The 19,383-nt window shown below is 35.2% G+C and overlaps 1 protein-coding gene across 2 annotated transcripts in view; it reads right to left on the reverse strand.

Moving 5' to 3' along the window:
* Positions 1 to 1,569: 1,569 nt before the first annotated feature.
* The window catches only part of LOC106869825 (suppressor of fused homolog), a 55,850-nt gene continuing 38,036 nt past the window's right edge, over positions 1,570 to 19,383 (reverse strand). Inside the window, exons 4-10 of one of the 2 annotated variants that reach the window (XM_089342359.1) lie at positions 18,869 to 19,020; positions 16,962 to 17,047; positions 14,731 to 14,886; positions 8,053 to 8,277; positions 5,563 to 5,704; positions 4,629 to 4,697; positions 1,570 to 2,209 (exon numbers count right to left, since the gene is read on the reverse strand). In XM_089342359.1, coding sequence (XP_089198485.1) covers positions 2,030 to 2,209; positions 4,629 to 4,697; positions 5,563 to 5,704; positions 8,053 to 8,277; positions 14,731 to 14,886; positions 16,962 to 17,047; positions 18,869 to 19,020 — 1,010 coding nt within the window. In that variant the 3' untranslated portion in view covers positions 1,570 to 2,029. The remainder of the gene's footprint in view (positions 2,210 to 4,628; positions 4,698 to 5,562; positions 5,705 to 8,052; positions 8,278 to 14,730; positions 14,887 to 16,961; positions 17,048 to 18,868; positions 19,021 to 19,383) is intronic. The other variant, XM_089342360.1, reaches the window with a different exon arrangement.

Genomic DNA, 19,383 nt, shown 5'->3' on the forward strand with positions numbered 1-19,383 from the left:
TTGCTGTGTTCAGTAACTGATTCCTTTGTCATTCCCTTTGTCAGAACCAATAATTGGGCTGTTGGAAATACTATTGTTAACAGGTTGTGATGTAAAAAGAAAGAATATATTTTATGTCATGCATTTTAGGAACAAAAGCATTGTCAGTGAGAAATAATATAGTGACAATTTGTTTTACATTTGTATTAATAAGGCACTGTTTTGTAGCTGGCTGTTAACCTGGATGTATGAAGAAAGCGGATTTGTTGACAGAAGTGACAATACTGTTTGTAGCAACGTTTGTAGAGTACAAACAATCATTTGCAGCTTTCAGTTTCTATCTAACAAACTCATTCACAAAGCTTTGTGAGTAGCTCACCAGACACCTGTGGAAGGTGTCTTGCAGTGAGTCTGAACCATGTGGTTAGCAAACAAACTTCTTAACCACATAGTCATACCTGCACCTAAAATATTGTAGGAGTGCCTCAACAAACTCAAGTAAGCACAGCAATATCAATATACACACATTTTAAAATGTATGTCTTTTGCCAATGTGATAGACTTTAGTTTAAAAAATTCTGTATAATATATTGTTTATAGTTGCATCAGAGGAGTGCTCCACCTTAGTAAAGTAAATACCATTATTAAATAACAACATTATGGTGTTTATTTTATTAAGGTTGGTCACTACTCTGTAACTGTAAACAATATATTATACAGAATTTTTTTTGAATTTATATTGAATATTGAATTTAACCATCCTTCATACAGTGAGGTATCCTGTGTAACTTCTGTTTGTAACATTTTGCATCACATGGCTTCATTTAATTCAAACTTTAGAAATAATATGGATAGAAAACAAATTATATTTCTAAGTCCATTCAAATCTTAATTATTTTCAGTATTATTTGAAGCACACAGTACTTTGTTAGAAATATGCTCAAGGATTAAAGACCTAGTACTATTGATTGAATATCAGATTGAAAAAATACTCATCTCTAACTAGTTATTGTATAAATCTGTGTCATATAAAGATGTCATATTTAATCTCATCTCTAGAAGGATTGACAATGATAAATTACTACACATTTTGAGAGGCAGATGGTACCTTTTATGTCAGTTATTACTTAGTATGTATATATGTTTCAAAGAGATGAGTTATGCACTCATGGCCTTTTCATGTTGTTTCTGAAATATCAATATCTGTGAATTTCATTTGACCAGAAAACATTAGCTTGCTGCTTGTGTGTAGTAAATACCAAATATGATACAAAAGTCACCAACTTCTTTATGTAGTGATCTAAAACCTGCAGTATGAAATTGTGGTTGGTCTATTTGGAGTTGACAATAACTAACACATGAATATTGTGGTTGAAGAAGAATGACTAATGTGTATGTGTCCTCTGCAAACTCTTGCAATGCAGCAATATCATGACAGAAAAGTCATTAGTTTGTAGAATGACAAATGCTATGTTATGATCTTGATATAAGGCAGTGCAATTGCACAAAACTGATGAAAGAGTTTAAAAGAAATGATGTTAATGCTGTATGAAACCCATCTTGTGTCAATTGGACTTTGAAGAAGACATGTTTAGCTTTAAACAGAACAATTTAATATTCCTTGACTTGATGCCATTAACTTCACAGTTTGATGAATTGACATGTATAAAGTCAAAGGGCTCTGCTTCAGAGACCTGAATGTTTATATGGATTTGCAGCTATGGATTGATACTCCAATATCTTATACACAAGGGAATAATTTAGTCATGGAATAATGAATGAGCTAGAATTAACATTGTACCAGTAACTAGACGAAGGTACATAACTCTACTTGCTTTAGTTTACCTGGTTGACAACAGCAGGCCCCGTCACTTATGGAGGTCAATTGGTCTGCAGTAGGAAGGATAGGTGTCCAACTGTAAAAAAAAGTTTTCAGACACTATACATATGTCTAAATTGGCAAACTCATTTCATCTAGAACATTATACAAACATTGTATCTATTTAACGATAACATAAATAGTGTTTCTTGCATCAACCAACTTAATTCTCTAACAATCTTCTGTTTGTCTTGACATTTCATTGTTGGGTTTGTCTTCTTCTTTCTGTTGTTGCTGTTGTTCTGGTTCTTTTTCATCTCCATCTTCCTTCACTGTTTCAATGCAGTCTGTTATGGTGATAAAAATGTCGGGGTTCTTAAACTGAAATACCATTGGAAGTTCTGGCATACCCTAATGGAGAGACAGAGAGAGAAAAAAAAATTTAGAATCGAAGTTCTGCCCACCACCACCACCATCATTCTCTACATTCACATTGCTTAGAAGGATGGTCATATTGAGAGGCAAAAGTTATATATCATTGCTTTCTATTCTTATAAATATTGTCATTTGATCTAATTCTTAATTAAGTCTACTGTTACTAATTGTCTACCATTAGATTGTATTAAATTTATTTGTGTATAATAATGCATGAAATCTAATACAAAACATTGGAGTAAAAATTAGGAGGATGTTGGGGTGCATTGTGTAAAAAAAAGGGAGAGGATAAAATGCATGTATTACTGATTTTTAGGTACAAAAATGTGGTTGCATTATTTTCAAGATAGTATTATACTTGTGTAAATACAGCAGTTTCTAAAATGTAGTGGTGTCAGATTGAGAGAAATGGATCTCTGTCTGTCACAACATCTATTAGGAGGGAAAGAAAAGGAGGAATCAAAATATATGTCACATTTTTAGAAGAAGGGGAGGAAAAAGTTGTTGAGGGAGAAATACAGCAAGAGAGCATGTGAAAGATAGCTAGATAGATGGGTAGTGTTATCACCACAGTAACAAATTTTGATTTAAAATGTGGGAATTTTAAGTGCAAGTCTGTCAACACAATGCAGCACACTTCAGAAAGGCTATATGTATACAGAAAAGCTATATACATTATATATATATATAGTTATTATTTTTGATTGTTTGTGTGTTTCTGTGTCTTTTAACATATAGACAACACAGATTTTTAAAAAAAGACTTTCATTTTGAAAAATTTATGAAGGTACATGCATGATTAACAAATATTTTTATTGGCAGTATAGCAATGGGTAACGACCTAGTACTTTATAATTCTGTGATGAAGTCTTGCTTAACCCCTTTTTTTTAAATACTAACATCCCTTACACTTGCCTTTATTAAAGTTTTCATATTAAAATAAAAATTTTATCAAAATAGTGAGATTATAGATGTGACTGCAGTCTGTCTCAATATTTGCTGAAGATCTGATGCCAATAACTTGATAGTTTGGTGAATTAAGATATAAAAACTAAATATTGGCAAAAATTTAGCCCAACACTCAACTGATTTTGTTCTTTGACACTAACAACAATACTAACACCACTTATAATAACTACAATGGTTTCACATTTTGGCACAAGGCCAGAAATTTGTGGATGGGGTTATTTTATCAAAAGAATGAAAAGGAAGACTAGACTGGTACTTTATTTTAACAACATTGAAAGGACAAAATGCAGTCAGTCTCATCAAGATTTGGACATTGTATGTAAATGAACAAAATTAAATACCACAAATTATATCACCAAAATACTGGTGATGGTGCCATGTATAAAGCACCATTCTGTAAAATGGTTGGCATTAGGAAGGGTATCTAGCCATAAAACCAATCCAAATAGACTATGGAACCTGGTACAGCCCTCAGCCTTTTCAGTTCCTGTCAAGCCATCCAACCCATGCTAGCATGGAAAATAGACATTAAATGTTGATAATGATGATGAAAGCATTTTGTCCAGTTCTCTATCTTAGTGTGACTTATGATTCAATGGTAAGTATATGAAAATTATACATGATTATGGTGATTATTTATTGAATTGGAGTAAACTAGTTTTTTAAGAGAGGGACCAAATGGTGATCTCTTCTGGCAATCTGACACTTTTAACATAGTAAAGATACCATCACAAAAATTAGCCTTCCTCTTCAGCTCCCAAATGTCACTAACCTTTGATAAAATTCAAGAGACACCCAGAACAGAATGCTGCTTTCTATCAGGAGTATCAGGAATGGTGCTACTGTTACTAAACATGCAAATATTTCTAGACTAGTGTTCTTTAAGGGAGTGGAGGGGGAACCTAAGAGGAATCTGAGAGTCAGGCAAACTGCCTTGTTTAATAATATCAAGATGGCTTTAAATTTAACTTGTCCATCACCTTGGCACCGAAGAAAGATTGTAGGGATACAAACTCTATTTTGTGTATTTCTTCAGTAAAAAAAGCCTGGGATTTTACTATATTTTGGTGCATGAGGGTACTTGAGAATCACTGCCCCAGACTACATCAAAAATATTTTAAAAAGCCACCTATTTGATTGGTGTGGAATTGCTCACCAACACACTCCAACTCCTGATCTACAGATGTCCCTCACTCTGCCCTGTCTGTCATTACTACTGTTATCGCTGCTCCTAGAAGTTACCTAATCTTATTCTACATCCACTTGAATTCAAAAGAGACTCATTAATCTCTTCTCTCATCGCCTATATTATGTTGACTACCTCAAGCTCTGCATTGACTACATTTCGTAGTCCTTCCTTGCTATAAACTAAGCAACAAGGAAAAGTTTTTGTAACTGATAAGTTGTGTGTAAAGTTGTAAATTACCTCATCTAAATGTTCAAATATCTCCACTTCTTCTTCCATTTTCTCAATAAGATTTTGTGGACAATAAATCTGGAAAAATAAAATAAATAATTACTACAAAATTATTTCCACAATCATTAGACAGTGTCATTGTTGTCATCATCACCTTTTAAGAAATATTTCTTTCTGAGCTGGTTAAGCACTGATCAGCCTTTATTATCCTGATCTATAATTAAAGGCTTTCCAACTCTATCAATCAGATCTTATCTAAGAGTAAAAGTGCATGGCTCACTGTTTATAGCACTAGATTCATAATCATGAGGTAGTGAATTTGATTCCTGGATCAGGTTAACCTTCCTTTGCCAATCTTCTGGGTTTCATGTCTCACAACCATGCAGCATTGCAGTTCTAACACAGGCATCATACAGTCTGCCTTTCAATTTAAAGGAAAAGACTTTTGCTGTCAGTAGTGGTAGTAGCTCCCTGAACTTTCTCCAAACTGTTCTTATCTTGATTGCTATACTTTCAGAGCAACCATTTACTTTGCTAATTACTTCTCCTAAATAACTAAAGCTATCAACTACTTCTAGTGAGTCAGCGTTGCTAGTGGTATGAATGAGGTGGGTGGAGATGTGTTGAAATATTTTTATGTGTGAAATGTGATGTAATATATACATGGTGGGTCAGTGGTAAATGTAAAAAAAAATAGCTAAAAGTGGATCTTTACAAAAAGACATTTGCTCTACTAATTCTGTCTCAATTCTGAAGATTGAATTATCTGAATCTGATTGAAGACAGCAGAATGTAGATTTCCTGGACATGTCTATATAACACACATGTGTTCACTAACTCTTACTACCTTTTACTGTACTACAAAGGAATTTACTGTGCAGTAGAGTGATTATGTGTTCACTAAAGAAAACTGAAGTGGACTGAACCTGTGTTGAGTTCTTACCTGAAGGTAAGCTCCCTCAGCCTTAATTGGTTCCTCCTCGGAGACAAAAATATGTTCTTGTGAAGAGAGTGATGGCACCAAGTGTATGACATGTTCATCACCACTATGGAAAACAAAAAATCGGCCCTTTTTCAAACGACCCCTGTGAAAAAGATGAGAAAAAGCAAATATAAAATAGTGAAATTTAGTTAGAACCAAATTATATAAAAATAACACAAAGGTATAAGGACAGCTGTGTGGTTAAGAAGCTCACTTTGTAACCACATGGCTTCAGGTTCAGTCCTGCTGCATGGCATCTTGCGCAGGTGTCTTCTACTATAGCTCTGGGTTGACCAATGCCTTGTGAGTAAATTTGGTAGATGGAAACTGTGTGGAAACCTGTCATATATTCACATGTTGTGTATGTCTTTGCGTTTGTGTTGTTCACCTACTGATTGACAACTGGTGTTGGTTTGTTTATGGCCTTGTAACTTATGTCAGCAAAAGAGACTGACAGAATAAGCGCCAGACTTAAAATATAAGTACTAGAGTCAATTTGTTCAAATAATTCTATCGAGGTGGTGCCCCAGCATGGCCATAATCTGATGACTAAAACAAATAAAAAATAAAGATTCTACACTAATTTCAACATAAATACAAACTTGTACAGACGGTTTCTGTCAGCAGAACGCTACTTCTGTCATGATGGGTATGGCTGGTGGGTTTAGAAGCTTGCTGCTTTGTTATGTGATGCACTTCACATGGATATTTAAAAATTACAAATGCACTTTACATGCATAATTAAGAGCTGTTGGTGCACTTGACAGTTAATTATTACTAGTGCACTTTACACAAAACTTTGTAAAACTATATTTTAAAGTTCAAAATTTAGGAAAACAAGCAGAAAACTATTATAGTTTACCTGGTTTGATTTTCCAAGCTTATCATCATATAACACAATTATAACATGAATTTTCAAAAGTCTCAAGTATTAATCTAGATTTTTAGATTTTCTAGAGCTTTAAATTATATCTTAACCCTTTAGCATTCAGATTACTCTATCAAATATGATGCTTAATTACTTACACTGTTTTGAATTAATCATGTATGTACCTTGTAGCTTCCAAATTTTGATGATGTGGTAGTTTATTTTCAAAATGACATGGTTGGGTAGGTGTGAGAGGCCGGATCTGGTCAGTTTGGATATAAAACAGAATATTTGGGGCAGATATGGCTGCTTTAAATGTTAAAGAGTTAAAGCTAAAAATTTGGGAAAAAGTATGTAGAAAATTCTTTTAGTTTATCTGGTTTTATTTATATTTATCCCATTTTTGCCTCTCTATTTCTCTGTCACACTCTAACCTTTTATCATCTGATACTGGATCACCTCCTCCAATATCCCTTCCATTATAGAAAGGCACCTGTTTCTACCTCTCTGTCTCTTTCTCACACTTTAACCTTTCATCCTTTGATGCAAGTTCCTCTCCTCAAATGCCTCTGCCCCTCTCATAATTCCTTGTCTTGCGAGTTACTTGGTGACCCTGCCAGTGCTGGTGCCAAGCAAAAAGCATCCAGTCCACACTGTAAAGTGGTTGGCATTTGGAAGGGCATCCAGCTGTAAAAACCATGCCAAAACTAACCTTGTCTGTGCTAGTGCCACGTAAAAAGCACTGTGTCCACTCTCCAGAGTGATTGATGTTAGGAAGGGCATCTAGCTGTAAAGACCCTGTCAAAACAGACACAATAGCCTAGGGTAGATTTTCTACCTGGCTGGCTCCTGTCAACTGTCCAACCCCTGAATGCATGGAAGATGGATGTTAAACGATGATGATCATCATATTACTCAAGAAAACCTGTCCTGTACTCAAAATGACCTGTCTGTACTCAAGAAGACCCATCCTCCACAGCAGAATTGATAGTGCTGGTCCTCTCGCTGAGGAGGATTGGCCTGCAAAAGCTCTGTGCTAGCATCACGTAAGAAGCTCCTATGCCAGTGGCATGTAATAGGACCTGTGCCAGTGTCATGTAAGAAGCACCCTTACTGGTGCCACATAAAAAGTACCCAGCACACTCTGTAAAGTGACTGGTGTTAGGAAAGTCATCCAGCTGTAGAAGCCAAGCCAAATCAGACTGGAACCTGGTGCAGCTCTCCTGCTTGTTAGCTCTGATCAAACTGTTTAACCTATGCCAGCATGGAAAACAGATCATAATATAAGGCACTGAAGACACTCAAGTATTAATATAGATTTTGTAAAGCCTTAAATTATATTTTAAAATGCTGCAATGCACCTTGGGACCCCTTTTGAAAACCATCCGGATGAGAAGTATTTTTTCGCAAAATTCTACAAAAAAAGAAATCAAGCCCGAAATACCAAAAAAAAAAAACCTGTTCCATCTTGTTGATGAAAATTATGGTGAAAATGATTCAAATGGGTGGTGGTGGTGATAGTAGTAGTGGTATGGTGGTGGTGGTAGTGGGTCTCTATCAGAACTCCAATGTTTTATACTTACTTTACAACAATTGGTAGAAGTTCTGCAGCTTCAACATCAAACATAAGTTGTACTTCCTTAATTACTTGAATTGGTTCGCTCCTTTCTTTTTTCTCCTCCTCCTCCCCCTCTTCTTCTTCTTCTTCTTCTTCTTCACCACCATTTCCTTTCTTATGTGTCCCTTTGGTTTCACCTTCTTCCTTCAAATTCTTTGCAGCTCTGTTCTCATCACAAGAATTTTCTTCCCTGTTACATTGAATAAAAGATAATTTCTTAGAATATTTCTGTCTTTGATTTCAGTAATCTATCTACCTACTGCCATCACCAAATTTTGCTTGTTGCTTGCTATTACTTCTCACTTACAACCACTTGAACTAACAAATGAGCCTTGGTGTGGTCACTCAACATACCAGAAACAGCAGTCAAATTTTCTTCAAATCACCCCCACCCACAATCTTATAAAAGGACATGTTGGAGAATGCATTCCTGGGTTTTCCAACCCATAGGATAAAGGGCTAAGTGGCCTCTGCTTGAAGATCTGCTGAATGAGAGTTGACTGAAGAAGTGAGAGTAGCAGCAGCAGCAACAACAACAACACATCTCCCTCACCATTCTATGTACTGCAAAGTTTTAATGTGTTGGAGAGACATATATATATACAAAAATACTTAAACAATCACACAGCCATACACATGACTATAAACTATAGACACACACTGAGACATACACACACATGTATATGAGTTTCTTTGCCAAAGAAGTTAGAATTATTTTTATTCTCTTACTTCTTCCAGTCATTAGACTGTGGCCATAGTGAGGCATGGGCTGCAAGGACTTTTGTTAGTCATGGCTCAATTCTGTTTTGTTATTTGTTTGATGATTATTTTATCAGTCTATATCGATCTGTCTGTCTGTTGGTCTATCTATCTATCTATCTATCTATATAAACACACACACACATATGCACACACACACACACACATGCACACATACATGTGCGCACACACATGCACACACATATATATTAGCATGCAAAACTGTTAATCGAGACATGTTTTTCTTGCATCGTATTTTTTCTCTCTGTTTTCTTTCCTCATTCCTTTCTGTTGACGAGCATAGGCTTGAAATGTCAAAGATTTTTCCATTTTTCTTGATATGCTTTGTTTGTTGTTCCTTCACTTGTCTCTGTTTTTTGTTTTTGTACATTTGAACCACACACACACACACACACACACACGCACATGTATGTGTGTGTGTGTGTTTGCGTGTGTATTAATTAGAAGCACCAATACATATCTGTATATAAATTATAAGTAATAAGAAATGTACTGTAGTGGGTACATGAAAGCAGTGTTTCAAATAAACAAACATTTAGATCAATTCAAATATGTATGGGACATTTGATCTGCATAAAGGCTGTATTCACTGATGATTTCCTAACAAGCAAGAAACATTCAGTATTCCACTGAGGGATGGTGCCTTGAAATAGTATTTGGTGTTTTTCAACAACTATTGCAACAAGTCAGAATGGTTCTTCACAGCAAATTAGAACAGCTTTTGCATAGATCAAATATATACTAAAGCCATCAGCAAAAATACATTTGCTGGCATGTGCAAAATTTCGTTGAACAGGAATCAATTAACCATTAGCACACTAGGCAGTGATATCTATATATATATAAATGAGAATGTGTGTGTGTCTGTCTGTCTGTCTGTCTGTGTGTTTTCCTAAAACTCGAGAACTACACAACCAATTTCATTCAAATTTTACACATGCCTTACTTAGGGTTCCGGTTGTGTTTTAGTCAAAAAATATTTTTAACTTGTTGCATAGTTCGAGCCCACAGCAACATCATATCTCCTCCACTATTTAAGTATTACATGTCAAAAGTGAAACAAAAACACTCATGTCAAATACTTTCACTTTAAAAATGAAACTATTCCACTAACTGAAACAATCACATTTCGATACTGTAATAACAGATACTTTCACTTTAATGGTGTATGCGTATATATATATATATATATATATATATATATACACATATATATATATATATATATATATCATCATCATCATCATCATCATCGTTTAACGTCCGCTTTCCATGCTAGCATGGGTTGGACGATTTGACTGAGGACTGGTGAAACCGGATGGCAACACCAGGCTCCAGTCTGATTTGGCAGAGTTTCTACAGCTGGATGCCCTTCCTAACGCCAACCACTCAGAGAGTGTAGTGGGTGCTTTTACGTGTCACCCGCACGAAAACGGCCACGCTCGAAATGGTGTCTTTTATGTGCCACCTGCACAAGCCAGTCCAGGGGCACTGGCAACGATCTCGCTCGAAAATCCTACAGGAGCCAGTCAGGCGGTACTGGCAACGGCCACGCTCAAAATGGTGCATCTCATGTGCCACCCGCACAAGAACCAGTCCAGGGGCACTGGCAACGATCTTACTTGGCTTGCCGGGTCTTCTCACGCACAGCCCATTTCCAAAGGTCTCGGTCCGTAGTCATCGCCTCGGTGAGGCCCAATGTACGAAGGTCTTGCCTCACCACCTCAGCCCAGGTCTTCCTGGGCCTACCTCTTCCACGGGTTCCCTCAACTGTTAGGGTGTGGCACTTTTTCACGCAGCTATCCTCCTCCATTCTCACCACATGTCCATACCAGCGCAATCGTCTCTCTTGCACGCCACAACTGATGCTTCTAATGTTCAGCTTTTCTCTCAAGATACTTACACTCTGACGGGTATTCACATTGACATTACACATCCAACGGAGCATACTGGCTTCATTCCTTGCGAGCTTACGTATGTCCTCAGCAGTTACAGCCCATGTTTCACTGCCATGTAGCATGGTTGTTCGTACGCATGCGTCATACAGTCTGCCTTTTACTCTGAGTGATATATATATATATATATATACATATATATATATATATATACATATATATATATATATATACATATATATATATATATATACATATATATATATATATACATATATATATATATATATATACATATATATATATATATATATATATATATACATATATATATATATATACATATATATATATATATATATATACATATATATATATATATACATATATATATATATATACATATATATATATATATATATATATATATATATATATATATAGAGAGAGAGAGAGAGAGAGAGAGAGAGAGAGAGAGAGAGAGAGAGAGAGAGATGTACACGTATATGTATAGATATATATATAGATATAGATCTATATGTATACATATGTGTAGATGTGTATATATAGGTGTACACATATATAAATGCATACAGATATCTATACATATATACACCCATACACACACACATACATATGCACACAAACACACACATTAGTCATTTGTTTTCTTATCCAAAACTACGTCAAAAGTATTGAATGGATCTTTAAGAAATTTGGAAATTATATTCTATACATAATGGCCATAACCCCCATGAAAATTCATATATTTTTGATGCTGATGAAATTTTAACCATACATATTACACACAAATAAAGTAATATTTCTAAAATTTTTTCTTCAGAAGTTACAAAGACCCCTTCATGGGGTCTTCACACCCACAATTTAGTCATATTTCCTAAGCAAAGACGAATACAGTTGTACCATTGGTAGCTATAGGGTCACCCGAACATAACAGATGAGCATTATTTGTAATTCAACGGTACAACAGTGTAAGACTATCCTTTCAGATATACTTACATTGTGATTTCTGCAATGTGGTGCATAAATTGTCAAGTAAATGAGACGCATCTTTGCCTCCACTGATTCACTTGCAAAGTGTTGAGTAAAATTATTTCGTTGCAGACCTCCTTTCAGTCTTTTTATTATCACTGCGACACACATAGTCCCCAGTTGGTAACATTGATTTCAAGGCCTTCCCACATGAGTGACTGGTTGTTCTAAGACATTTATTGATTGTAAATATTTTCTGCCCAGTTACCTATCGGTATAGTGGTCATTTGCAAACTCCAGAGGCGACACTTTCATTTCCCTTTACTCCAAACGTCACACATTGTTGTTTCTATTGAGTCATGCCCTTCCAATTGCTATAGATCCATAATGCATCTTAAAGCTGTACCTGTCACCTGTATGGTGAGGAATCCTACATTGGGGAGAAGTAACGACTAGGCTACGGTAGCTGACTGATTATCGTGATCATTCGTCTTTTGCTTTCCTGTAGCTTTGCTCTCTTTTACAAACCCAGTGAACATACATATATTTCCTATTTCAAAGAAATTCAAACAATACATATTACACACAAGTTAAAAAGATTCCCAACAATTAAACTTCTCTGGTTGACATTGATACACCCATCACCAATACACCCATCACCAACATTTTTCAGCTCCATGAGCTCCATTTTTCAGGAGCAAAATCTTTTAGGGTCCATGTAGTGTCTTAAGCCAAAAAAATTTTTAACTTCCTGCATAGTTCGAGCCCACAGCAATATCATATCTCCTCCACTATTTCAGTATTACGTGTCAAAAGTGAAACAATGACATCACTCTACTGTAATGTCAGATACTTTCACTCTAACACTGAAACTATTCCACTATTTCTGTATTACCTGTCAAAAATGAAACAATAACATGTCGCTACTGTAATTTCAAATATTTTCACTTTAATACTTTCAATTTCATACTGAAACTATTAAAGTGAGACTATACTATCACATATATACAGGCATACTATAAGACCCAAGTTAAAAACATTCCCAACAATTCAACTTCTCTGGTTGACATTAACACCCCACCCCCAATAGGGGCCTTCATTCTCACATTTTAGAACTCCATGAGCTCCATTTTGCAGGAGCAAAATCTTTTTTACAGGTTCCAGAAGACTGAAATTTTGGAAAATGCGCATAAAGATCAATAGTATGGGATACATGTCTCATGATTAGAATTTTTTTAGGATGTGTAAAGAGGGAAAGAACCCTCTTGTGCAATTTTGATGAAATTCAAATCATATGTATTCCAGTTCCTTACAGAAAATATAACAGAAAAGTCTCATTTTTCAATTGCATGTAACACGGGCAACGCTGGGTATCTCTGCTAGTTTAAAATAAAGTTGTGTACATTTATTTTTAACACACTTGCATGCATACAAACATAGAAAATAATTTATTGAGGAAATTGTCTGAGAAAATATAATCCTCAAAGACTATGTGTGCGAAAACACATTGAGTCATCAGACTGTCAGATATAGCAATAAGGAAAATATTTTCTTGGAGACAATTACTGAATAAAACATCTTTTGACAAGTTAAATATAAATACACACAGCTTTGTATTAAATTATATGATGTTTATATTACAAAATATTACATAATATTACACACAGACACACACACATACATATACATACATAGATATATATAAACACACGTTTATGTGTACATATGTTTATGTGTTTCTATATATAAACAATAGCTATATATATATATATATATATATATATATATATAATAATAATAATATTAGAGAAAAACCACTATTAAATAATTCAATAATGAAGAATGTAATTCATACCTCTAGAAAATAAATATATCATAAAAACCTTATTCTAAAAAATCAATAAAATACATAAAAGAATAACTAGTAAATGGTATAAGAATGACTACGCACATTTCGTGGCTATATTTTATCAGTCTGTGTAAACCATGTATCTTCTACCATAGCTATGCACCAAATCCTACTGAATGAAATTAGCTCAACAGAAACAATGTGGAAAGGATGTTTGTGATTTTGGGTGTTAGCATTAGCATGGGCAAAGTGGAGGTGAAATGATACTGTCCATCATGAGTGACACTCTTTTAGGCTGTATTGTTGTATTTTGTCTGTGTGTGTGTGCAGTATGAACTCGTTACATCACTCTGTGTAGACCAAATATACCACCTGATTTAACACCATCACTGGCCCTTGGGTACCTTTAGCAGGTTCTTCTGTCAGTGGATAATTTTCTCCCTTCATTATCCCCCACCACCACCAGTCAGGAAGGCTCTGAAAATAGTTAAGGATATTTCCCTTCCTCTTCAGACTAAGCCTTAAAAACAAATAAATTTATTAATTAACAAACATGACTTGATCATTGTTAAACCTACAATCAAATAATGAATTTTGACATCAAACTGTTTTTACCCCCATATCAGCCCTGATCAAATAGACTTGACTTGTGATTATAGCCTTATGATCCTTTTCATTTGCATGTTTAGGATAACACTTCCTATATGGTTGTTGTGCTAAATTGCTTTTTAAAGATGGTAGCATATTATTTGAGGAAGATTTGGTTGCTTTTTCTTGCAGGTTGAGTGACTACAATAGGGACTGCATCTGTCAACTACAGATGTGAGGCATATTTTCCAAACATGTGGATGTGAAGTCTTCTCATACATCATGCATTCAGCAGGCTTTGTCTGCGATAAAGATCTTCAGAAGTTGGGCTGAGTGGGTTTTAGGATGAGAACTGCAACAATAATTTTAAATATACATACAGACATTGCATGAAAACACACACACACACACACACACACACACACACACACACACACACACACACACACACACACACACACACACACATACGAACACACACATACATGCACACACAACATACATGCAAATATCAAAAGTGAATCTGCTTCAAACATACGTTTTGATGATTTCTGCCCAACAACAGACTGCTGTTACATGTCCTAAGTTTGATCCATCATTTTTAATTCCTTCTGAGACAAATTTAATTAACTCAGGATTTTCTTCAAACAATGATTTTTCTCGATCCAGATCTGTGATGAAGTATGATCCAACTCTGAAAAGAAAATGGTTGGGTTACAAGACAATTAGTGCCAATGTTTTTTTTCACATCCATTTTTCTTAGTTTGCATGGATCAGATAGTCTTTATGGGGGCAGATTTTCTATGACCAGACACACCTCCTGTCACCTGCCCTTACCTGTTTCCAGCAAGATAATATTTCCCCATGTCTTGACATGTTTTCATGGAATATTGGAAATGAATGTCTAGATAAGCACACACACACACACACACACACACACACACACACACACACACACACACACACACATGTATATAATGGGCTTCATTCATTTCTCTCTACCAAATCCACTCACAAAGCTTTGGTCAGCCTAGGGCTATTGTCGAAGATGGTTGTCCAAAGTAGGACTGAACCCTGAAGCCATGTTATCAGGAAGCAAACTTCTTACTGCACAGCCAGGCCTGTATCTATGTACAAGTGTGTGGTTCTACATATGTATTTGCATATGTGTTTTTGTATTTGTTCCTGTATTGTTGTTTAGCCCCAGGTCATCTTTGACTGAGTAGACCAGACCCATGATCAAAAGCATTCCTGCCATGATTATCATGTTTCTGGAATATCAAGGATTATATTATTGAATGTGTAATTTTGGGAAGAACTGACTGCTATATCTGACCATTTGTGCAGTGCCTTAGGCAGGTGTCATCTATTAAAGCCTTGAGCAAACCAAAGCCATGTCAGTGTGCTTAGTAAATGGCAACTGGACGAAACCCATTGGATATATAACACCACATCTTGCATTCAGCTCTGTCTTGAGTATTGCCCTTACCCTGCAATAACATTCCTTTCCAGTCTTTTCCCTCATCATTGAATGTTTGATTCCATCACCTTCAAATACCCCAAGGTATCTGTAGCTCTCTGCTGGTTCTAACTCCTTTATGACATTTTGTTGGTCAAGATTAACATTGGATGTTTCTATTATTTTTCCTCTGATAAAGGTAGCTTTTGCACATTTATTGAGGTCAAATTCCATCCCGATGTCATCACTGAACTGTTTAAGCCCTGTAGTTGTTGGTCATTTTTTGCAAAGAGCTTTAAATCATTCAGGTAAAAGAGATGATTTATATTTTTATCAAGAATTTTTTGTAGTCATATTGTACATCATCGAGCAATTTCGAAAGCGGTATTAAGGCTAGACAAAACAGGAGTGGTGACAGTGAGTCACCCTGGAAAATGTCACATGAAATTCTTACATCTCCAGCATTGAAAGATTCATTGTCATTGTTCAACGTCAGTGTGGTTCTCCATGATCTCATACTTACAGATAAGAAGTTTCACAGAGTAGGTGCTATTTTATACATTTCCAGACATTTCTTAATCCAGCAATGTGGTAGACTATCAAAAGCTTCTTTATAGTCTATCCTGGCTATTGGTAAGTTCTTGTGTTGTTTGTGACAATCTTCCAAGATCATCTTATTGATGAATAGCTGATCTTTACAACCATAGGACCCATGTTTACATCCTTTTTGCTCATTAGGGAAGATTCCACTTTCTATTAAAAAAACTATAGGTGTATTAAGTCAAGACAGATGTTGTTAAGCAGGTTACACGTCTATAATTTTTGGGGTTCATTTCTTTCATCATTTTTCGAAAGTAGAAATGTAATACTGTTGTAACATCTGTCTCTAATGTCATGGTACTACCATGATATTATGACAGATGGTTTAGATACATTGTACCAATTTTGTCATAGTAAACAAGATAACAATGCAGCCATAATAACAACACAACGATCCAACAGTCCCTTATAGCCTTAAAAATACAGGATGATCATGGCTGGAATGCTTTTGATCAATGCTCTGCTTAACTGAAATTAATCTGGGACTCAGCAACATCACTGGTTTAAAATTTTGGCACAAGGCTGGCATATTCAGGAGAGGGGTTAAGTCAATTACATTGACCCCAGTGCTCAACTGGTTCTTATTTTATCAACCCTGAAAGGATGAAAGGCAAAGTTGACCTTTGTGGAATTTGACTCAACAACATTATTAATAACAACAAACAACAATAACTATAAAAAAAAAAAATAGAAGTAAAATAGACATTCACCCTTTTGATTCTTTGAGCAATTCTAGAATTCCAGCACCTTGCCAGTGTTGGGCAGATTTCATTTCATCATCTGTCACACCCAATACCTGTTGATGTAGACATTAAAATAAGTATAGTAAACTGAAAAAAGACATTGTGTTGTTTGTATATTTTTGATCTGAGACCTAAAGGTTGTTGGTTAAAGCTGATAAAGTATTCACCATTATGTTATAGGATCACTCCTTGTAGTCAAATTCCTTGATTTTGTTTACCTTCAGGATTAAAGGAAATTACACTGCAGGCTTAATTGAAATTTTAATTTCTCTATTGAGTAAATTGTTTCCTGCCTAACATATAAGTATTCTTTTTGGTTAGCTTACTATGCAGTGTTGCTGTAACTTCTGCCTCATTTACAACGGAGTTTATCATGCATGCCTAGTCAAGTGGGTAAGCTCCAGGGTCTCTACAGTTACAACGGGGAATGGGCTCCTGGTGATGTATACAGACAATGATGTTCTTCATATTGGGGCAGTAGCTATATGATAATTTAATAGAGTGTCATCATATTGGAGCAGTAGCTATATGATAATTTAATTGAGTGTCTGTTAAAGATCTTCCTGTATCAGTGATTTTCTAGGAAACGCTTATCTAAAAGAGACAGAATAGAAAACCTTGGCCAAGAACTATGGCAAAATGCTTGTGGTGAGTTTGAACTTATGAACCTTGAGTTGGTTCATCACTTCTGGCAGATTGTCAAAATCATTAGAGCATCAAACAAAATACCTTGCAGTATTTCTTTATGTTTTTGAGTCTTGCTGAGGTCAATAAAATAAAGTACCAAGTATTAAGGCTGATTATGTTATCATAATACTTTTAATTCATCCTAAATGTAAATCAAATTCTAGCAGAATACACTTGTGAGATACATAACTTTGCTTGCTTCAATTTGACAACAGGTGTTGCATCTAGCATATGCACAATATTGAACTGATTGCAATCTAACACTATGTAGGAGTCTAAATTTTCAAAATCTATTCCCTTTATCCGGCCCTTCCTCTGAGGCTGTGTGTTGAAAAAGAAATGATCACATCACGGAAGAGACATTAATTTTATATTAAAATTTTTGTTGTGCTACTGTGACCCGGTCACATTAGTATATATATAAAAAAAAATCAGATATAACTGTTAATAATAATTTCTTAAATAAATTAAATAGTGTAAGCTAATGCAATGTGAGATGTTGATACCAGCCTCAGATGGGGCTAACTTCTTCATCTTTAATAATGACAATTAGACATGTAAATATTATAAGAAACATCATAAGAATAGAGCAACTTTGAGAAACACAAAATAAATCGTTTTTAATGGTAAAACTCAAAGTAGATAATATTATATACAACAACATGTATGAAGCAGCAAGCTGGCAGAATCATAAGCATGTTGGGCAAAATGCTTAATGGCATTTCAACCATATCGATGTTCTGAGTTCAAATTCCATCAAGCTCAACTTTGTCTTTCATTCTTTCAGGGTTGATAAAATAAGTAGCAGTTGAGAATTGGGGTCGATGTAATTGATTTACCCACTCCATCTGAACTTGCTGGACTTGTGCCAAATTTGAAATCATATATAACACCATGTAAACATTGGGTGAAAAAGAACCTTTGAATGAAGAAAGTCAATGGTTATCTGTGGGATACAAACCCACATCTTCTGTGAACATGTCGGAGTCAATCCAATGAGCAACCTTCAACTTTTTCCATCCAAGGATTTTTTTAACCCAATATTTACATACTGTTGCTTATAGCTTTATCTAATTTGAGTTCCACTGTTAAAAGTGATTTACTATAAGAAATATTCTTATCATTAGTTGAAGTCAAGTGAGAAAACGTTAAAATGGTGTTAACTGAATTGAGAGTATGGTACTTACTTGTCGGAATTCCAGGGTTCCATATTGTGTGTTAAGCAAAGTCAATTCAGGGTCTTCAGTGATCAACATGTGTCGAATGGTACTTTTGCTTCTAGGGTCATCATCCACAGATTTGTGCCAGGGTATATGGTCTCCAACATCTAGAATGTTTCCTGTGTGTATATAGGGGTTTGCATATATGTTATATATATGTATATAGGGTATATAAGGGTATGCATATATGTCATATGTATATATACAGATACATATACCAATAGATATAGATAGATACACTGGTATACACACACACACACACACACACACACATTATTCAAGATGCTTATAACTGTCTGTATAAATACACATACACAAATACATAAACATACACAAGCACAAACACACATGCACACATGCACACACACACACACACACACACACACTCACACATATTAAGAGAAGAACTATTCATGTGTAGCTGAGAGCTACAAACTCTTCCTACAAACCTCCCTGATTAGTGCTGGGATTTGGTTTTTTCC

This window comes from Octopus bimaculoides, chromosome 25 (genome assembly GCF_046866305.1).
Source record: "Octopus bimaculoides isolate indiv1 chromosome 25, ASM4686630v1, whole genome shotgun sequence".
In the NCBI taxonomy this organism is placed as follows: domain Eukaryota; kingdom Metazoa; phylum Mollusca; class Cephalopoda; order Octopoda; family Octopodidae; genus Octopus; species Octopus bimaculoides.